A 15181-nucleotide genomic window follows, 5' to 3' on the forward strand; every position below is an offset into this window, starting at 1 on the left:
CTTTCCGCTTGGCGCGTTTCTTTTTCTTGTGTCTCTTTTTGGATGGTGGGAAAAAGGTCAGGAAGACAGGCAGGATGACAAAGCAGTGCAGTAAAGTGCAGCCTGCAGTGAGGAGGGAGCACTTGAACAGTGTGTAGGTCAGATTGGAAGGCACAAACACCAGGGGCATGATCCCAATCACAAAGCAGGATGTGTTCTGCAGGATGGCAGCCCCGTGCTCCTCCAGTGCCAATTTTATGCACTGCGTTCTAGTGTGCTCGGTGGCTAGCACAAAAGTGTACAGGTGTGGTGCACAGTGATCCATTGCAAAGTTGAGGGTATAAATAAGGCACAGGATTGAGATGCTGTCCATGCCAACATTCCAGAGGGTCATCAAACCCAAGACACCAAGCTCCACAGATGTAACTGTGAGGATGAGCCAGAAGTTTCCCAAGGGGTTGATGATCAGGAAGAAAGTGAGGATGAGTATAGTGAGTACGCTGAAGCCTGAGGTCAGGATGGGTGAAATGACAGAGGAGCTGTAGCGGTCCATGAACACAAATGTTGGATTGAAGGCAATGAACTTGATGCTGTTGATCAGCATCAACGGACGAAGCTTTTCCAAAAGCTCCACCACCTCCTCGCGCTTTTTCTCTGTTGTCCGTGCCACCAGGTACATCCGTGAGGCAATAATATCATACTCGTCAGTCTCACGGTTCTTAGAGAAAATGATGTCCTCAGTGAAGTGTTGGTATTCTGGGCTGCGGAGGAAAGAGCCCTTGAGGATGTTGATAAAATCGCTCTTGGTTGATGCACTCACATTTACTACCTTCAGGTAGTGGAAAAAGTTGTCCATCCAGGAGATCTTGTTGAAGCCATGACTCAGAGACTTCAGGTGCTCCTGCACCGTCGAGTTCCAGTACTCAATGGGCTCGTAAATGTAAAATCCAATCACAGGACTGTAGTTACTGAAATATTTCTGTTGGGTCAGTGCATATGAAACACTTGGAGAGTTACTAGCCAGTAGGTTCACAATGTTTGATCCATCACTGATTTGTAAACATCCCATAAATGAGAAAGAGGCGTAGATTAGATAAAGAATGACTACAAAGGGTTTGACATAAGTATTGGTAATCCACTCAGTGTAGTGCTCTCGAAGAAAGTGCTGGATGAAGTGATTCTGGTAGGGGATGCTGTCATGGTGTGTGGACAGGTCATGGCCATCACTCATCATGGTTTTAAACCATGTGGGCTGGCGGTCCAAATACTCCACTGAGGGAATTTTACAACAGAAAACACTGTGGTAGCGGTTCTGCTCTAGCTGTCCGGCAAACACCAGGCAGGAGCCATAGAAAGAGAAAACATAGAAGTAATTGACCAGAATGGCCACGCACATGCTCTGGCAGAAAATTTTTACAGACTCAATGTTGGTAAAAGGGCTAGCTCCCATGCCAAAGGTGATGATGTAAAGTGAGCTGGTCATGGTATAGCACACCATCACGTCAGCAAAAGCATCTGCAACACGTTCCTTGAAGGGGAGGTTTTCCCTTGTTCTCCTCCAGCCTGCCAGCAGTTCAAAGACCCCCTTGGTTCCATGGCCTAGAAGAAATGATAGCACAAGATGTGTTAACACTGTGAACATCAAAAAAGATGTTATTTGAGAATTTGTTCTATTTGCATGATATGATCATTTCTAGGAAGGGAAACAGTCCATGGTCCATGTCTCAGAAGGGTTTCAGACAGTTTTTGTACCAATAAGTGATGTGGTTATTTGAATGCTCTGTATTTGTAAAACTCAATGTTGTGGTTCAGTTGAACTGAGCTGCCAAGTCTTATAATCATTTAATCATTTTACTGTGGCCCTTGAGTGTGTACTGTATGTAGGGAACACATGCTTTCAGCATTACAGATTCCTGACAGGGATGGGACCTGCTAATAATCTAGTGTTCTTAGTGTTTGTGGGCTGATATGTTTTGTTGTTGATGTCAAAGCAGGAAGAATTATGTTAAGTTTATTGTACAGAATTTTTGCAGGTGTCCAGATTTCTGAAATCCTGTTCCTTTTCAGCACATGCTGAGGGACAGACAGCTCGAGCATTTCCAAGGCTTGCAGGGCACTGAAACTTTCCTGGTTAAATTGTCACCACAAAAAATGACAAACTGTTAGAAATCACCTGATCGAAGGTAGATGAAAGAAACCACAACCTTTCAGCATAAAACATTTAACTACTGACCTAAAAATACAGCACTTAGTCTAATAGCTCTACTCACATCGCCAGCTAGTAGTGACAACATGCATATCCACACCCTGTGCAGCAGTGATGGAGGGCAGTGCCATAGGGCAATGTTACATTCCAGATGGATGTGGTCTAGTGTAACACATTACTTTAATAATATTTCAGTAATGGTATTACAGTGACTCCCTCCAAAAACAACTTGTTACAGCATTACTTTTGTTGTGACCACAGCAAGGATTGATTTGAAATCCAACATTTAACACTCATCGTCATCATGTGCTCAAACGTCAATACATTTATTTAGAAATAATTAGATTTCATCAGGACAAAAGGTGATAACACTACTGCAAAATGTAAATTGTGTGCAGGTAGTGGTAAGGCTCTATCCACTGTGAAAAACACAACCCCAAACCTCTTGAAACATTTATTAAGACGGCACAACAATGTGAAGCTCATGGAGATACACCCCAACAAAGATGAGCCCTTTGCGGTCATGGAGGACAGCTGTAGCCCTCCACTGGCTAAACAACCAAAACCGAATTTTAATAGCCGACAGCAGGCTACAACAAGCAGCAAAGAACTAATGAAGCTTGTGGCTGGATACGTGGTGGATGAAATGTTGTCCATTTCCACTATGACTCTCCGTCTGTCAGACAGCTCCTTGGGAAAATACCAGTCTGTCAGGTCCTCTCATCGCGACCTGCCTCTCTTCCCCTTTCTCTCTCCGTCCCCTTGTTTTGCAGGCTCAGCGACGCAGCTGAGGTGCTAAACTCTGACAAAACTGAAATCATTGTGCTTGGGCCTGAAAACATTAGAAATCTGCTGTCTAATCATACTTTAGATGATATAGCTCTCGCCCCCAGTACTACTGTGAGGATCCTTGGAGTCATCTTTGATCAGAATATGTCCTTTAAATCACACATAAACCAAGTCTCTAGATCTGCCTTCTTTCACCTGCGCAATATTGCAAAAATCAGGAGCATCCTGTCTCAAAGTGATGCTGAAAAACTGGTCCATGCATTTGTTACTTCCAGGCTGGACTACTGTAACTCTTTACTATCAGGATGTCCCAATAGTTCCCTAAAAAGCCTCCAGTTAATCCAAAATGCTGCAGCCAGAGTACTGACAGAAACTAGCAAGAGAGACCATATCTCTCCTATATTAGCTTCTCTCCACTGGCTCCTTGTAAAATTCAGAATAGAATTTAAAATCCTTCTACTACAAAGCCCTTAATGACAAGGCGCTATCATATCTTAAAGACCTGGTAGAGCCTTATCATCCTAACAGATCACTTCGCTCTCAGAGTGCAGGTTTACTTGTGGTTCCTAGAGTCCACAGAAGCAGAATGAGAGGCAGAGCCTTTAGCTATCAAGCATCTCTCCTATGGAACCAACTCCCAGTCTCAGTTCAGGAGGCAGACTACCTCTCTACCTTGAAGATTAGACTTAAGACTTTCCTTTTTGATAAAGCTTATAGTTAGGGCTGGATCAGGTGACCCTGAGCCTTCCCTTAGGTTATGCTGCTATAGGCCTAGGCTGCTAGGGGGCACATGATGCTCTGAGCTCCCCTCCCCTCCTCTCCTCTCCTCTCCTTTCCTCTCTCTCTATGCTTCTATATGCCACCATTACACATCACTAACTTTGTGTCTCCTCTCTCCTGTAGTGTGTCCTCTCTTTCTCCCTGTACCTTTTTACAGGTTGCCCTGGCTCTGGAGCTCTATGTTTCTGATGAGCAGTCACCGGTCACACCAACCTGACCAGTGTTTGATTGTATGCAGGATTTTCACCAGAGTCAAAAATAAAGACACAACATTCAAAGGCTTGTACTCCATAGCATCAAATCTCCCACACAGACACACGCTGGGCCAACCCCACACACTGTTCATTTGTAAAATGCCAGAGCTGCATTTCTGATGGGGGAAAAGCTGCTGAGGGTGAATGTATTATGCATTTCTGAATACTAGAATTAATTTAATGTTCTTCCAACATGTAAATATTTCAGCAATCTGAACCATCTGCATGTATCTCTGCCAATATCAACTTTAAAATATTCCTTTCAGACCTAGCAAGCAAGTGAGGGGGACTGCTACTCTTTGCAGAATTATAAATTTCCCTTAGTTTGACACAGACATAAAAAAATAGTAAACTATAAAGGATTAAGCCTATGTAATGAGTTATATAACTCTTCCTGCTTTTAGTTTAAAGCTGTGCTGCAAGTTGATTAGTTAGTATCAGTTGGTTTAGAATGTGTGAAGAGCGAGCAAAATTCACACCTGGTTTTTCCAAAATTACACCAGAGACATCTGCACATGTTTCCCTTTGCCAGTTACCAAATAGGATGCTAAGTAATGTGTCATTCTGTACATTTGACTGGAAAAGTTTGGGGATTCATTACAGAGAGTGACTGCAGGCAGGTGGAGGTAGAGAATAACAATGAGACCGTCTGGTAAAGTGTCCCTGGTTAGTGTCAGTACTAACACTACCGCAGAGGAATTCTGACAAAGATGTTTTTACCCATTCAGTACTTAGCACTTGTGCTACAGTATATGATTTTTATCTTTGGATGTATTCACATGATAGTATATTGTATCTGCAGTCAAACTACAGTGGACAGCCATTCTCTAAATGGTTCAAATGTCCTATCCAACATAACATAGACCAGTTAAATTCATTCATGCTGTAATTGTATATTTTGTGGCTTTTTATGTAATTGTTTTCTGTTTTTTAATTTCCCTTTATTTTTACTTTTCAAATTAAAGGACCATTCCACTGTTTTATCATGTACCCTTTTCTATGGACTCTTTTATTTCAAATCAGGTGCACGATACATTACTAATAACACTACTGAAAGAAAGTCATTTTTGGCTTTTCCCATTTAGGGGTCGCCACAGCGAATCGTCACACTGACGACTCGCATGTTGACATTTGGCACGTGTTGTACGCCGGATGCCCTTCCTGACACAACCTGGGTTCGAACCCAGGGTGCCGCAGTGAGAACTACTACTACTAATTACTAATTACTAATCAGACGGTTTTTTAAATTTATGTCACTACATCACAGTAAACAGTGTAAACAGTGTCTACTGTGATTATGTGTGCTAAGGCAAACTATATATAATTTGTCATAAACCAAATAAAACATTCACAAACACAGTTTAGACCCTCCAAACAGCACTAGATTGAGAAGCAATGACACCAGGTGCAGACAGGCTGTTGTAAAGCTTGGGCATTTTCCCCAGTGTTTAGTGTTAGGATAAAGTTAGGTTCAGGTTAAAGTCAGAAGAAATGCATATCAGTAGTGATGTTATGCTCAAAGCAAACGGCTTGACACAGTATCAATCTTTCAAAGCAGAAGTATGGTGGCAAGATGTGTCGATGCCTCTCTTCACCATGCGAAATATCATATGACTCCCCAAATTATGCTTCATGATGTCACATGCATATTGGTGATGTGTCGCACTGGTTTTCAATTCAGGGCGGCCTTATCAACCATGCTTATAAACAGGTGCAATCCCTCAGCAGTCCATGAGTTTTTTGAGAGGAGGAGAATTATTGCGTGTGTTATTGCTATAGTTTCATTGATTGACAACCAGGGAGAGTGAGGTTTAGGTAGGATTAGCATAAGATTAGATAAACTGCCATACAGTTATACACTCACATTGGCACATAGACATTCAAACACTCTCCATATGGAATTACATACTTACATACACATACACACTTATATATTAAGTACACATACAGAAAAGTGTAAAGTGAATGTGAAAACATAAAAAAGTGTTTGTGTGATAGTCTGTGTAGTGAGTGTTTGAGAGAGTGAGGAAAGGAGAGATAGGGAGAATAGAGGCAGGGCCACCTAAAAGAGCAAGATCATATGTGTGGGAGCACTTTGACCTTATTACCCCAAAAAAGGTCAAGTGTCTGATCTGTGCTCAAGAACTGGCCTTTAACAACAACACTTTGTCAGTGCTGAGGCACCTGCGATCAAGACTCCCATAGACTACACCCAATCCAGCTGCTCCCACTGCAACTGGAGTAACTGGACAAGGTATGTCTATGACAGCTGGAATTCATTAAAAAGATTGACAAAACAACAATGATACTTCTTAAAACGTTATGTGTGCATACTCATTCACATTTCCTGATTTAAAGGGCAACAAGCTGAATTGGACTGCCAGCCATTTTCTGTAGTGGAGGATAAAGGCTTTAAAGCCTTTGTTAACAAGCTTGACCCAACATGTGTCCTGCCCACAAGACAAGCAATGAGAGTCATGGTGGAGACAAAATATAAAGAAGCCAAAGAGAAAGCTATAGCAGAGCTGGCAAAGACTGTGGCAGTCAGCTTGACAACAGAAATGTGGACATCTGTGAATATGGATGCATTCCTTGAGGTCACCTGTCATTACATAAATGAGTAACTGAAACTGTCATCTGGCCTGTTAGGTGTTACTAAATTCCTTCAGTCCCACACAGCCGAAAACCTCAAGAATGCCAAGGAACTTCTAAATGATTAATGGGGCCTTAAAAACAAGATCCATTGTCTCATTACTGACAATGCTGCTAATTTGGTTGCTTGTGCCAAACTTCTCAGGTTACGCAATGTACCTTGTTTTGCCCATAATTTAAATTTGGTGGTAAAAAAGGCACTGGAGGCAACACCAGAACTTGCAGATATCCACACAAGAGCTAGAAAAGTAGTTTCTTTTTTAAAACAGCACAAGGGCCAAAGAGAAACTCACAGAAGTACAGGAAGAACTGGAGAAACCTCATCATAAACTGATTCCAGAGGTCGAAACCAGATGGAATTCAACTCTCTTCATGTTGCAACGTTTACATGAGCAGCGTGAGCCAATGGGAGCAGCACTAGAATCTCTTACAACAGATGTGGTGCCACTAAGCTGTGTGGACTATGAGGCCGTGGCTGAGTGCCTTGAGGTTCTGGGACTGCTGTCAGTAGCTACAACAGAGCTTTCAGAAGAGAAGATGGTGTCTGCATCCAAGGTCATACCCATAGTTCAAATGCTACAACATAAAATCACAGAGAAGTCATCATCCCTATTCCATCCTTGTGCACAACTGCTAGGCCAAAATCTGCTGCACTTTTTAATGACAAGGTGCAATGTGAAAACATTCAGATCCTGGCAATGGCAGCTGTTCTGGACCCAAGATTTAAAACATTAGCATTTGGTAACCAAACCTATGCACAGGACACAGTTGCCAGAGTCACAGCGGAATGTGCATGATACATGAGATCAGAATGTGTCACACCCTCAACATCACAAGTAAAAGATTTCCCTTTATTTTATCATTACTTATATAGGCTCTATCACAGAACTAAACAGTTTATCCTAATCTTTACAAGCTTGCCAAACGATATCTTCATATGCCAGCAACCTCTGTGCCATGTGAAAGGGTCTTCTCCAAAGCTGGAGACGTGGTAACAAACAAGAGGAACAGACTGAAGCCTCACTCAGCTGAAATGATCTTGTTTTAAAAAAAACAAAACAAACTTTGAACCCCCCCAAATCCCCTTCCCAGCTTCGCCAGCATTTTGTACAACTATTGTAATAAAAGTCCCTAGTTGCACAAGCATTTCCCAATTTTGTTCCAGATTTTTGTGTTTTGTAAATATATCTTTGTATTTCTATCAATCTTGCATAGGCCTATCTTTATTAAACATAGTATATTTTAAGATGGGACAATCACATTATGACAAATATATATCAATGTCTTTAACAATAAAGGTTCTATGTGCATCTTGAAATGTTTGATTGTATTGTCTTTTAAAATTCCAAACTGCAAAGTAAGGGCAAAAACTGTTAGGGTATTGTTATAAATTAATAAATCAGTCAGATAATTATTAGACTTTAATGTGTTATTAATGCAGTTTAGTAAGATTCAAAGTCTGCTCTAGTCTGCTCTGTTTCAAGGTTAGCAGTAAGCCATGACACCAATTGTTTTCCTGTATTAATCTTGGAATACCATGTCTGAATAAATAAGTGAATGTCTTAGCTACACATCACGTGACAACATACACACACATTAAGCTTCCTTATTTTGTTATGACTAGGTAACACGCAGCTGCTCCAAGCCTGTGGAGCGCTAGATAAGAGATGGAGTCTGCTGGACTGACTTCATCTGTGTAAGGGGTTAACCCAAAACTGATAAAAGTATTAGGCTCTGTGTTTCGGGGAGCTCCTCTCTCCAGCAGCCAGAGTGTGTGTGTTTCTGGAGCAAGGAACAACCTGGGTTGTGTTCTGTAATCTTTATTTGTGTCTTTAAAAATAAATCAACACTAAAATGCAGAAAGACAGACTCCTTCATTATTCAGATCTGTCCAATTAAAGAACTGGGGTATAACAGTATACTGACTAGATAGGACCCAAGGTGCAGACACACAAGCCAAGGAGTTGCTTGAACTGACTTTTTAATGAAAGATTGTAACATAGGACTAGGGCAAAAAACACAAAAGGCTCAACCTGACACAATTAACAAGGAACATTGACAGAAGCTTACAACAAAACATTTCAGTCAGGGAGCTAGACAAAAGAACTCAAAACACCCTGAAAGCATAAACTGAAAATCCGCAATAGATGCAAACAGGCAGGGTGTGGTGATCAGAGAATGGCAAACAGATAACACGGGCAACGAGGTGTGGAGACAAAATGAACCAGCAAGAGACTGAGGGAAATATGGAGTATAAATACATGAGACCAGAGGAAAATGACTTCTGACTGTTGGGAAATGAGAAAGGATGACTGCTCTAAGAAATTGGGATGTGGGGGTGGGGCAAAGGGTGAGGTAACAGCAATTGTGCCTCAGAGAGACTGCATTCCCATTAGCCACAATTATTGCAGTCATAAAACTAAACCTGTGTCACAGTGGTGTCTCCTAAACTATGGAGCAGACACACAGACACACGCACTGAACTTTATAGCTATGACTATGAGTCTGCAGGGAAGACCAGACTCACATTTTTGTTGCTCTCAACATTTTCACCCACACACAGACACCCACACACAAATGAATTCTGGAACAAACACACATGGAGAAAGCAAATGAAGTCTGCCTCCTTTCATCTCCCTCATTCCTCTATATATGAGACTACAGGTGGTGTAACGCTTTTTGGCAGCTGAACTTCAGCACTTGGGCCCTCAATATCTGTAAACAGCTGAATGCAGTGACTGGTGATTGCATTTAGATATTAACAGTTTGCTACTACCAATGCCAACATGCAAAAATTATATTTAAAAGATGCATTTCAATCTGCGCAATTTAGCAGTTTTAGTTGAGTGTAGCTCAGATCATGTTTACAGAGTCCTGAGTTCCACAGCTAAAAGCTGTTCTTATTCAATTGTAAATTTCCTGGTGACTTGCAGTAAGTGACACAGTAGACCATGCTAGTTCAATAAATGTCTAAAAACTTATGTTGGCACCAGTAATGTTCTAGAGTCAGCTGTTTCTTGTCCAACAGGTCCTCTGTTTTGGTTGGAGATGCCTACTCCTGTAATTCTCCTCTTTATTGTGGGGATCTATCATGAGTTCCCAATTATTCTCTATCTACATGGATCCCCATCTGTAGTCATATACTGTAGATTGTCACTGTAGCATGGATGATACATCATTGACCTTAATGCCCCTGTAAAACAGTGTATCCAGTCATAGCTTAGTAAGCATCAACCAGACCCGACAGGCTCATTAAAGGGCCCATGGCGCTTTTCCTTGTTTTTTGACTTATGTACAATGTTACAATGGTGAATTATCATCATAGACTTAAAGCTTAAAAAATGAGGTGTATGTATGTTCTAGTAGTTGGTAAATGGTCTTATACTTGTTTAGCACTTTTCTATGCATTGCAGCACATTAAAAGCACTTTTACACTATTTGGCCTTTCGCACTCCCAAACACTCACACACCGATGTCATCACCAGGAGCGACTGGAGGTTCAGTGTCTTGCTTAAGGACACCCCAACATTTGACAGGACAAGCCGGGAATGGAGCCGCTAATTCTCCGGTTAGGAGATGACTCGCTCTACCTCCTGAGCCACAACCACAAACTCTCGCTCGCGAGACTTTTTTTTTTAACAAGATAAAATATTACATGATAGTTTAAACATTTCCTTGAATGGGCACAAGAGAGAGATATAGAGTACACTACCTGTCACTCAAAGTATTAACTTCGAATAATTTATGACCCTTAAGCCCTGCACACATTTGACACCTAACTTCCGCCTAGATCAAAAGTCCAAACCCTAATTTCATACTTCAAACGATTTCACATATTCGTTTCTTTTCTGCTACTTTTATTTTAGGTTTTATAACAGTATTATTGGATTTCATTAGGGGGGAGTATGACAGAAGGCCACCTGTAAACCACAGCCTTCTTTGTAAGACAGCACCATCACAGACAAGGCATGACACTTCACAGGGGTTTTGTCTGTGCAGATTCTCAGGCATCTTCTGTTCACAGGGGTTTTATGAGGACAGGCCTAATGGCTACAGACATAGGCTGTCAGGTGTAAAGGGTATTGTTTTTCTCTCTCTTAAGACATAGGGTTTAGTTTATCACCAATAGTTTAGTTAGACAAAAGGAATCATTATTTTTTAACATAGGTGGAACTCTTGCTTCACAGGCAACACTGTTTCAGTATCTCCAGCAGCCCCACTGTGTCACACCCATGTACTGACTTTTGGGCCCATATGTTGCTGTGGTCAGTGTATGTGCGTGTGTGTGTGTATGTGTAACTCTCTTTCCTTTAATTATTAGTCTGACACATTAATTAATTCTCCTGACCATAAGGAAAGATGGTTGTTTTGCCCCGTAACATGTGTGAGCCACAGCTCCTGAAATAAGATAATTATTTATTAAGATAAGGTAAGATATAAGATACGATAATCCTTTATTGTCATTGTAACATGTACAACTAAATTTTAGTGACCTCCAGTCGGTACAGCAATAGAAAAAAAAAAACATATATGACATATATGATATGAAATAAGACCATATAAAAAAAACTTAACCGCTAGAAAAATGAAATAAACAACAGCTGACGATCTCCTGAGCTGTATTAATGACCCTCTGGAACTTTTTCCTCTGAGCCACTGTACTGCTGCTGTACCATACACATATCCAGTATGTAAGCATGCTCTCAATGGAGCACCGATAGAAGGACACCAGCAGTCTCTGGGAGATGTTCTTCCTGAAACACCTGTAGAAAGTATAGTCTCTGCTGGGCCTTTTTAAGCAGTTTTGAGGTATTCCCTGGTAGGCTAGTGGTTAAAGCGCAGTGCTCTTGCCGTGGCACCCCGGGTTCAAATCTAGGTTTTGTCAGGAAGGGCATCCGGTGTAAAACATGTGCCAAATGTCAACATGCGAGTCGTCAGTGTGACAATTCGCTGTGGTGACCCCTAAACGGGAAAAGCTGAAAGTGAATTTCAGAGGTATTCATGCCCCAGGTCAGATCCTCCACAATATGGACTCCCGGAAGGCTGGCACCCTTTCCACACGGTCCTCACTGTTGTACAGTGGCAAGCTGTCGGTTTTCTTCCTCCTGAAGTTGACAATGACCTCCTTAGTCTTTGAGGTATTAAGGAGCAGATTGTTCTCTCTGCACCACACTATCAGCCTCTCCACCTCATCCCTGTAGATAATCTCATTTCTGCCCTAGAGATAAGCTCCACCACTGTGGTGTCATCAGCAAATTTTACAATGGTGTCGCTGTGGCGGGTATACCAGGGTGTAGAGCAGGGGGCTCAGCACACAGCCTTGTGGGGAATCAGTGCTGAGGCTAAGAGCCATGGATGTGTGTGGTTAGGGTAGACCCTAATGCATTTGTCCACAGTAAACGTGTCTATAGAGTTCTTAATATAACACAGGACACTGTCTGTGAACACCTCCAGGTCTGGATGTTCAAAAACATCCCAGTTGGTCCTATCAAAACAGTCCTTTAGCTGTTGAGAGGCACCACCAGGCCAAGTTTTTACAGTTCTTGTGATGGTAGGAGCAGTTTTCCTGAGGGGAATTAGAAATAGGGACAAGTGGTCAGACTGGTCCAGGTGTGGTAGTGGTCTGGTCTGACCCTAGCTTGATATTTGAATAAACCTTGTCCAGTGTGTTAGCACCTCTGGTAGTACACTTTACATTACAGTACTATTTTCATTTTCTGATACTCCACATTATGACTCAACTACATTTTATATGCAAATGCTGTACTTTGTAGTTCAGTGCATTTGTTTGATAATGTAATGTAGGCTGATAGCCCTGCGATGGATTGGCAACCTGTCCAGGGTATACCCCGCCCCCGATTGCCGGCCGGGATTGGCTCCGCCCCCCCGTGACCCCGTTCAGGGACTAAGCGGTAGAAAATGAATGAATGAATGTAGGATGAATGAAGAAGCCAGAGACAGAATTTGCCTTTTTGTGTGCAACTGTGTACCCCATACACTGCATGACAAAACAGCTGCATCTTTTTTCGTCAACACACACGCTCAACTATTTACATGATGGCTGAAGCCCATTACTCCCACCAGAGCCCTCAGTCATAGTGTCTTGGCCCAGCTAGCCTTGCCTTGTCCCATAACAGAATATGAACACAACAATAACTGAACGACTCCACTAGCAACCCCCTAACCCTAGCAGACTACAGTACCTCAATTTAGTAATTAATTCTCAAAATTGGATCAATAACCAAAATACAGTATAATCACTAGACTTTATTGATCCCTGGTGCAAAATTCACAAGGTGCCCAGCAGTAATTTAAATTATAAGCATACAAAGTAATTCAAATGAGGTCCACTTTTATCAGCTGCAACATTAAAGTAATAAACACAATAATGCATCAATAATTATCAATAACTCAGTAATATAATATAGTGTACATGTGAAATAATAAAATGCGCCATGCTTGATATTAAGTGCTGAATGTCCATTTAAAAGATGGTGAATTAAACATCCTTTTAATTACTCCTTATCCCAGTCCCAGTACCACCAAAATCAGGTCATGATCTTCTCATTTGGAAACCCATTTATTTATAAAGGTAAGGATAATCACCTTTATTTGGCCAAGAATGTTACACACACAAGGAATTTGTTTTCAGTACAGAACCAAGGCGCCAACTCACACTGATGGCTCTAACCACTGGGGGCAACATGGGGGTTCAGTGTCTTGCCCAAGGACACCTCGACATGTGGACTGCAGGCATCGTAATTCAAACCTCTAACCTTCCGGTTGGGAGACGACTGCTTGGCTGTTACGATTAACTTTATTGGTGTCTCATCAGACACTTAGACTCATAACCTCCGTATTTCTGTTGTGTCAACTTCATGGGGCCCCTGCAACCTTTCAGAAATTGATGGATCAGGTACTGCGTGAGTTCACTGAATTTGCCTCAGCGTACTTTGATGACATTGTTATCTACAGTGCTACTTGGGAGGAGCACCTGGAACACCTACAATGGGTGTTGCATCATCTTCATGGTGCAGGGTTGACTATTAATCCTGCCAAGTGTGCTGTGGCAAGAACTGAAACAAAGTATCTGGGCTTTGTCATTGGTCATGGGGTTGTTAAATCCCAGGTTGATAAGATCTTAGCTATTGAGTCCTGTCCCTTACCTCAAACAAGGGTAGGGTTGAGGTCCTGCTGCTGTTTTACCTCTACACCAACAACTGCATCTTGGAGGACCCCTTTGTTAGACTCCCTTCTTTGGCTTCTCATTCAGCTTCTTATTATCATCTACATTAAAATCTTGTACTGAGCAGTTTGGGATATTCACCTTTACAGAAAATAAGGAAAGCATCAACCAAAGAATAACTTAGTGGATGCATTTTTGCAGTGTGAGGAACAATAATCCTTACACAGTCATCGCACCAATCAAATGCCTTTTAATGACTCAACATTTTCCTAAACATAAATATTTCACAAGCTGCCACAGAAAACAAGAGACTGAAATAACATTTGAGGAAAATGTTTGTCTTATAAAGCAATTAGTGAAACATAGTGCATAGTAACAACACAGTCACAGGAAGGATGATGCAGTCTGGCTTTTTGGTACTGAATCATTAAAAATTCAAGACAATTCTTTGATGCCATATTTAGACCTGTTAAGAGCTCCTTTCAAGACCCCTCTACTGATTGTTTAATTAAAAACGGATTAACCTCCCCACACACCTGCTCATTGCCTCTCATTGATAAAAGTGGCTCTCATCCCAGTCAATATTCACACTCTCACACAAATACCAGATCTAATGAGAGGGCAAAATGTAGGAGGTAGACTAATGTGGCTGGTTCTTACCAATAATTGTGCTTAATTTTCTTATTGTACACAAGCAAAATATAATACAGATTTTAGGGATATTATGAAAATGTGTGTAATACTTATAAGTTCATCAAATGCATTTCCTTAAAAAGAAAAAAAAGAGGGAGGCGACAGTGGTGCGGTGGGTAGAGCAGTCTCCCAACCAGAAGGTTGAAGGTTCTCGGTGCCTCCAGTCCACATTTTGAAGTGTCCTTGGGAAAGACACTGAACCCCTCCACTGCCCCCGATGGTTAGAGCCATCGGTTGAGTTGGCGCCACAGATGGCTGCCATCGGTTCTGTACCGGAAACAAATTCCTTGTGTGTAACATATTTGGCCAATAAAGGTGATTATCCTATTATCCTTATCCTAATTTTCTTAATTTTTGGAGATGAGGCATTTTCTCTGGCAATACATATATTTAAATGTATGCCATGATTGGATCCACAGAGCTGATTTGGGGAGAATGTGTAATTGCAGTTTTTCTGACAAAATAAATGCTTATGCCTCAAACTCTAATTAGGCAACTTAGTTTGACGGGGTGGGCTTGGAAGTAAGGCTCTTTTGTATCATCTGGTCACAAATTAAAGGGTAAGCTATATAATAATGAAGCTACCAAACAACCAGCATTTGCCGCTCACTTTGCATTCCAGGATCTATGAATTTTCAAGTA

General features: G+C 41.5%; 1 protein-coding gene across 1 annotated transcript in view; it reads right to left on the reverse strand.

The window, feature by feature from the left end:
* Positions 1-4: 4 nt before the first annotated feature.
* Positions 5-15181, reverse strand: part of ptchd4 (patched domain containing 4) — a gene marked incomplete at its 3' end in the record, with an annotated part of 61026 nt that continues 45849 nt past the window's right edge. The window contains exon 3 of the mRNA XM_020617525.1: positions 5-1578. Coding sequence (XP_020473181.1) covers positions 5-1578 — 1574 coding nt within the window. The remainder of the gene's footprint in view (positions 1579-15181) is intronic.

This window comes from Monopterus albus, unplaced genomic scaffold (assembly GCF_001952655.1).
Source record: "Monopterus albus unplaced genomic scaffold, M_albus_1.0 scaffold191.1, whole genome shotgun sequence".
Lineage (NCBI taxonomy): Eukaryota > Metazoa > Chordata > Actinopteri > Synbranchiformes > Synbranchidae > Monopterus > Monopterus albus.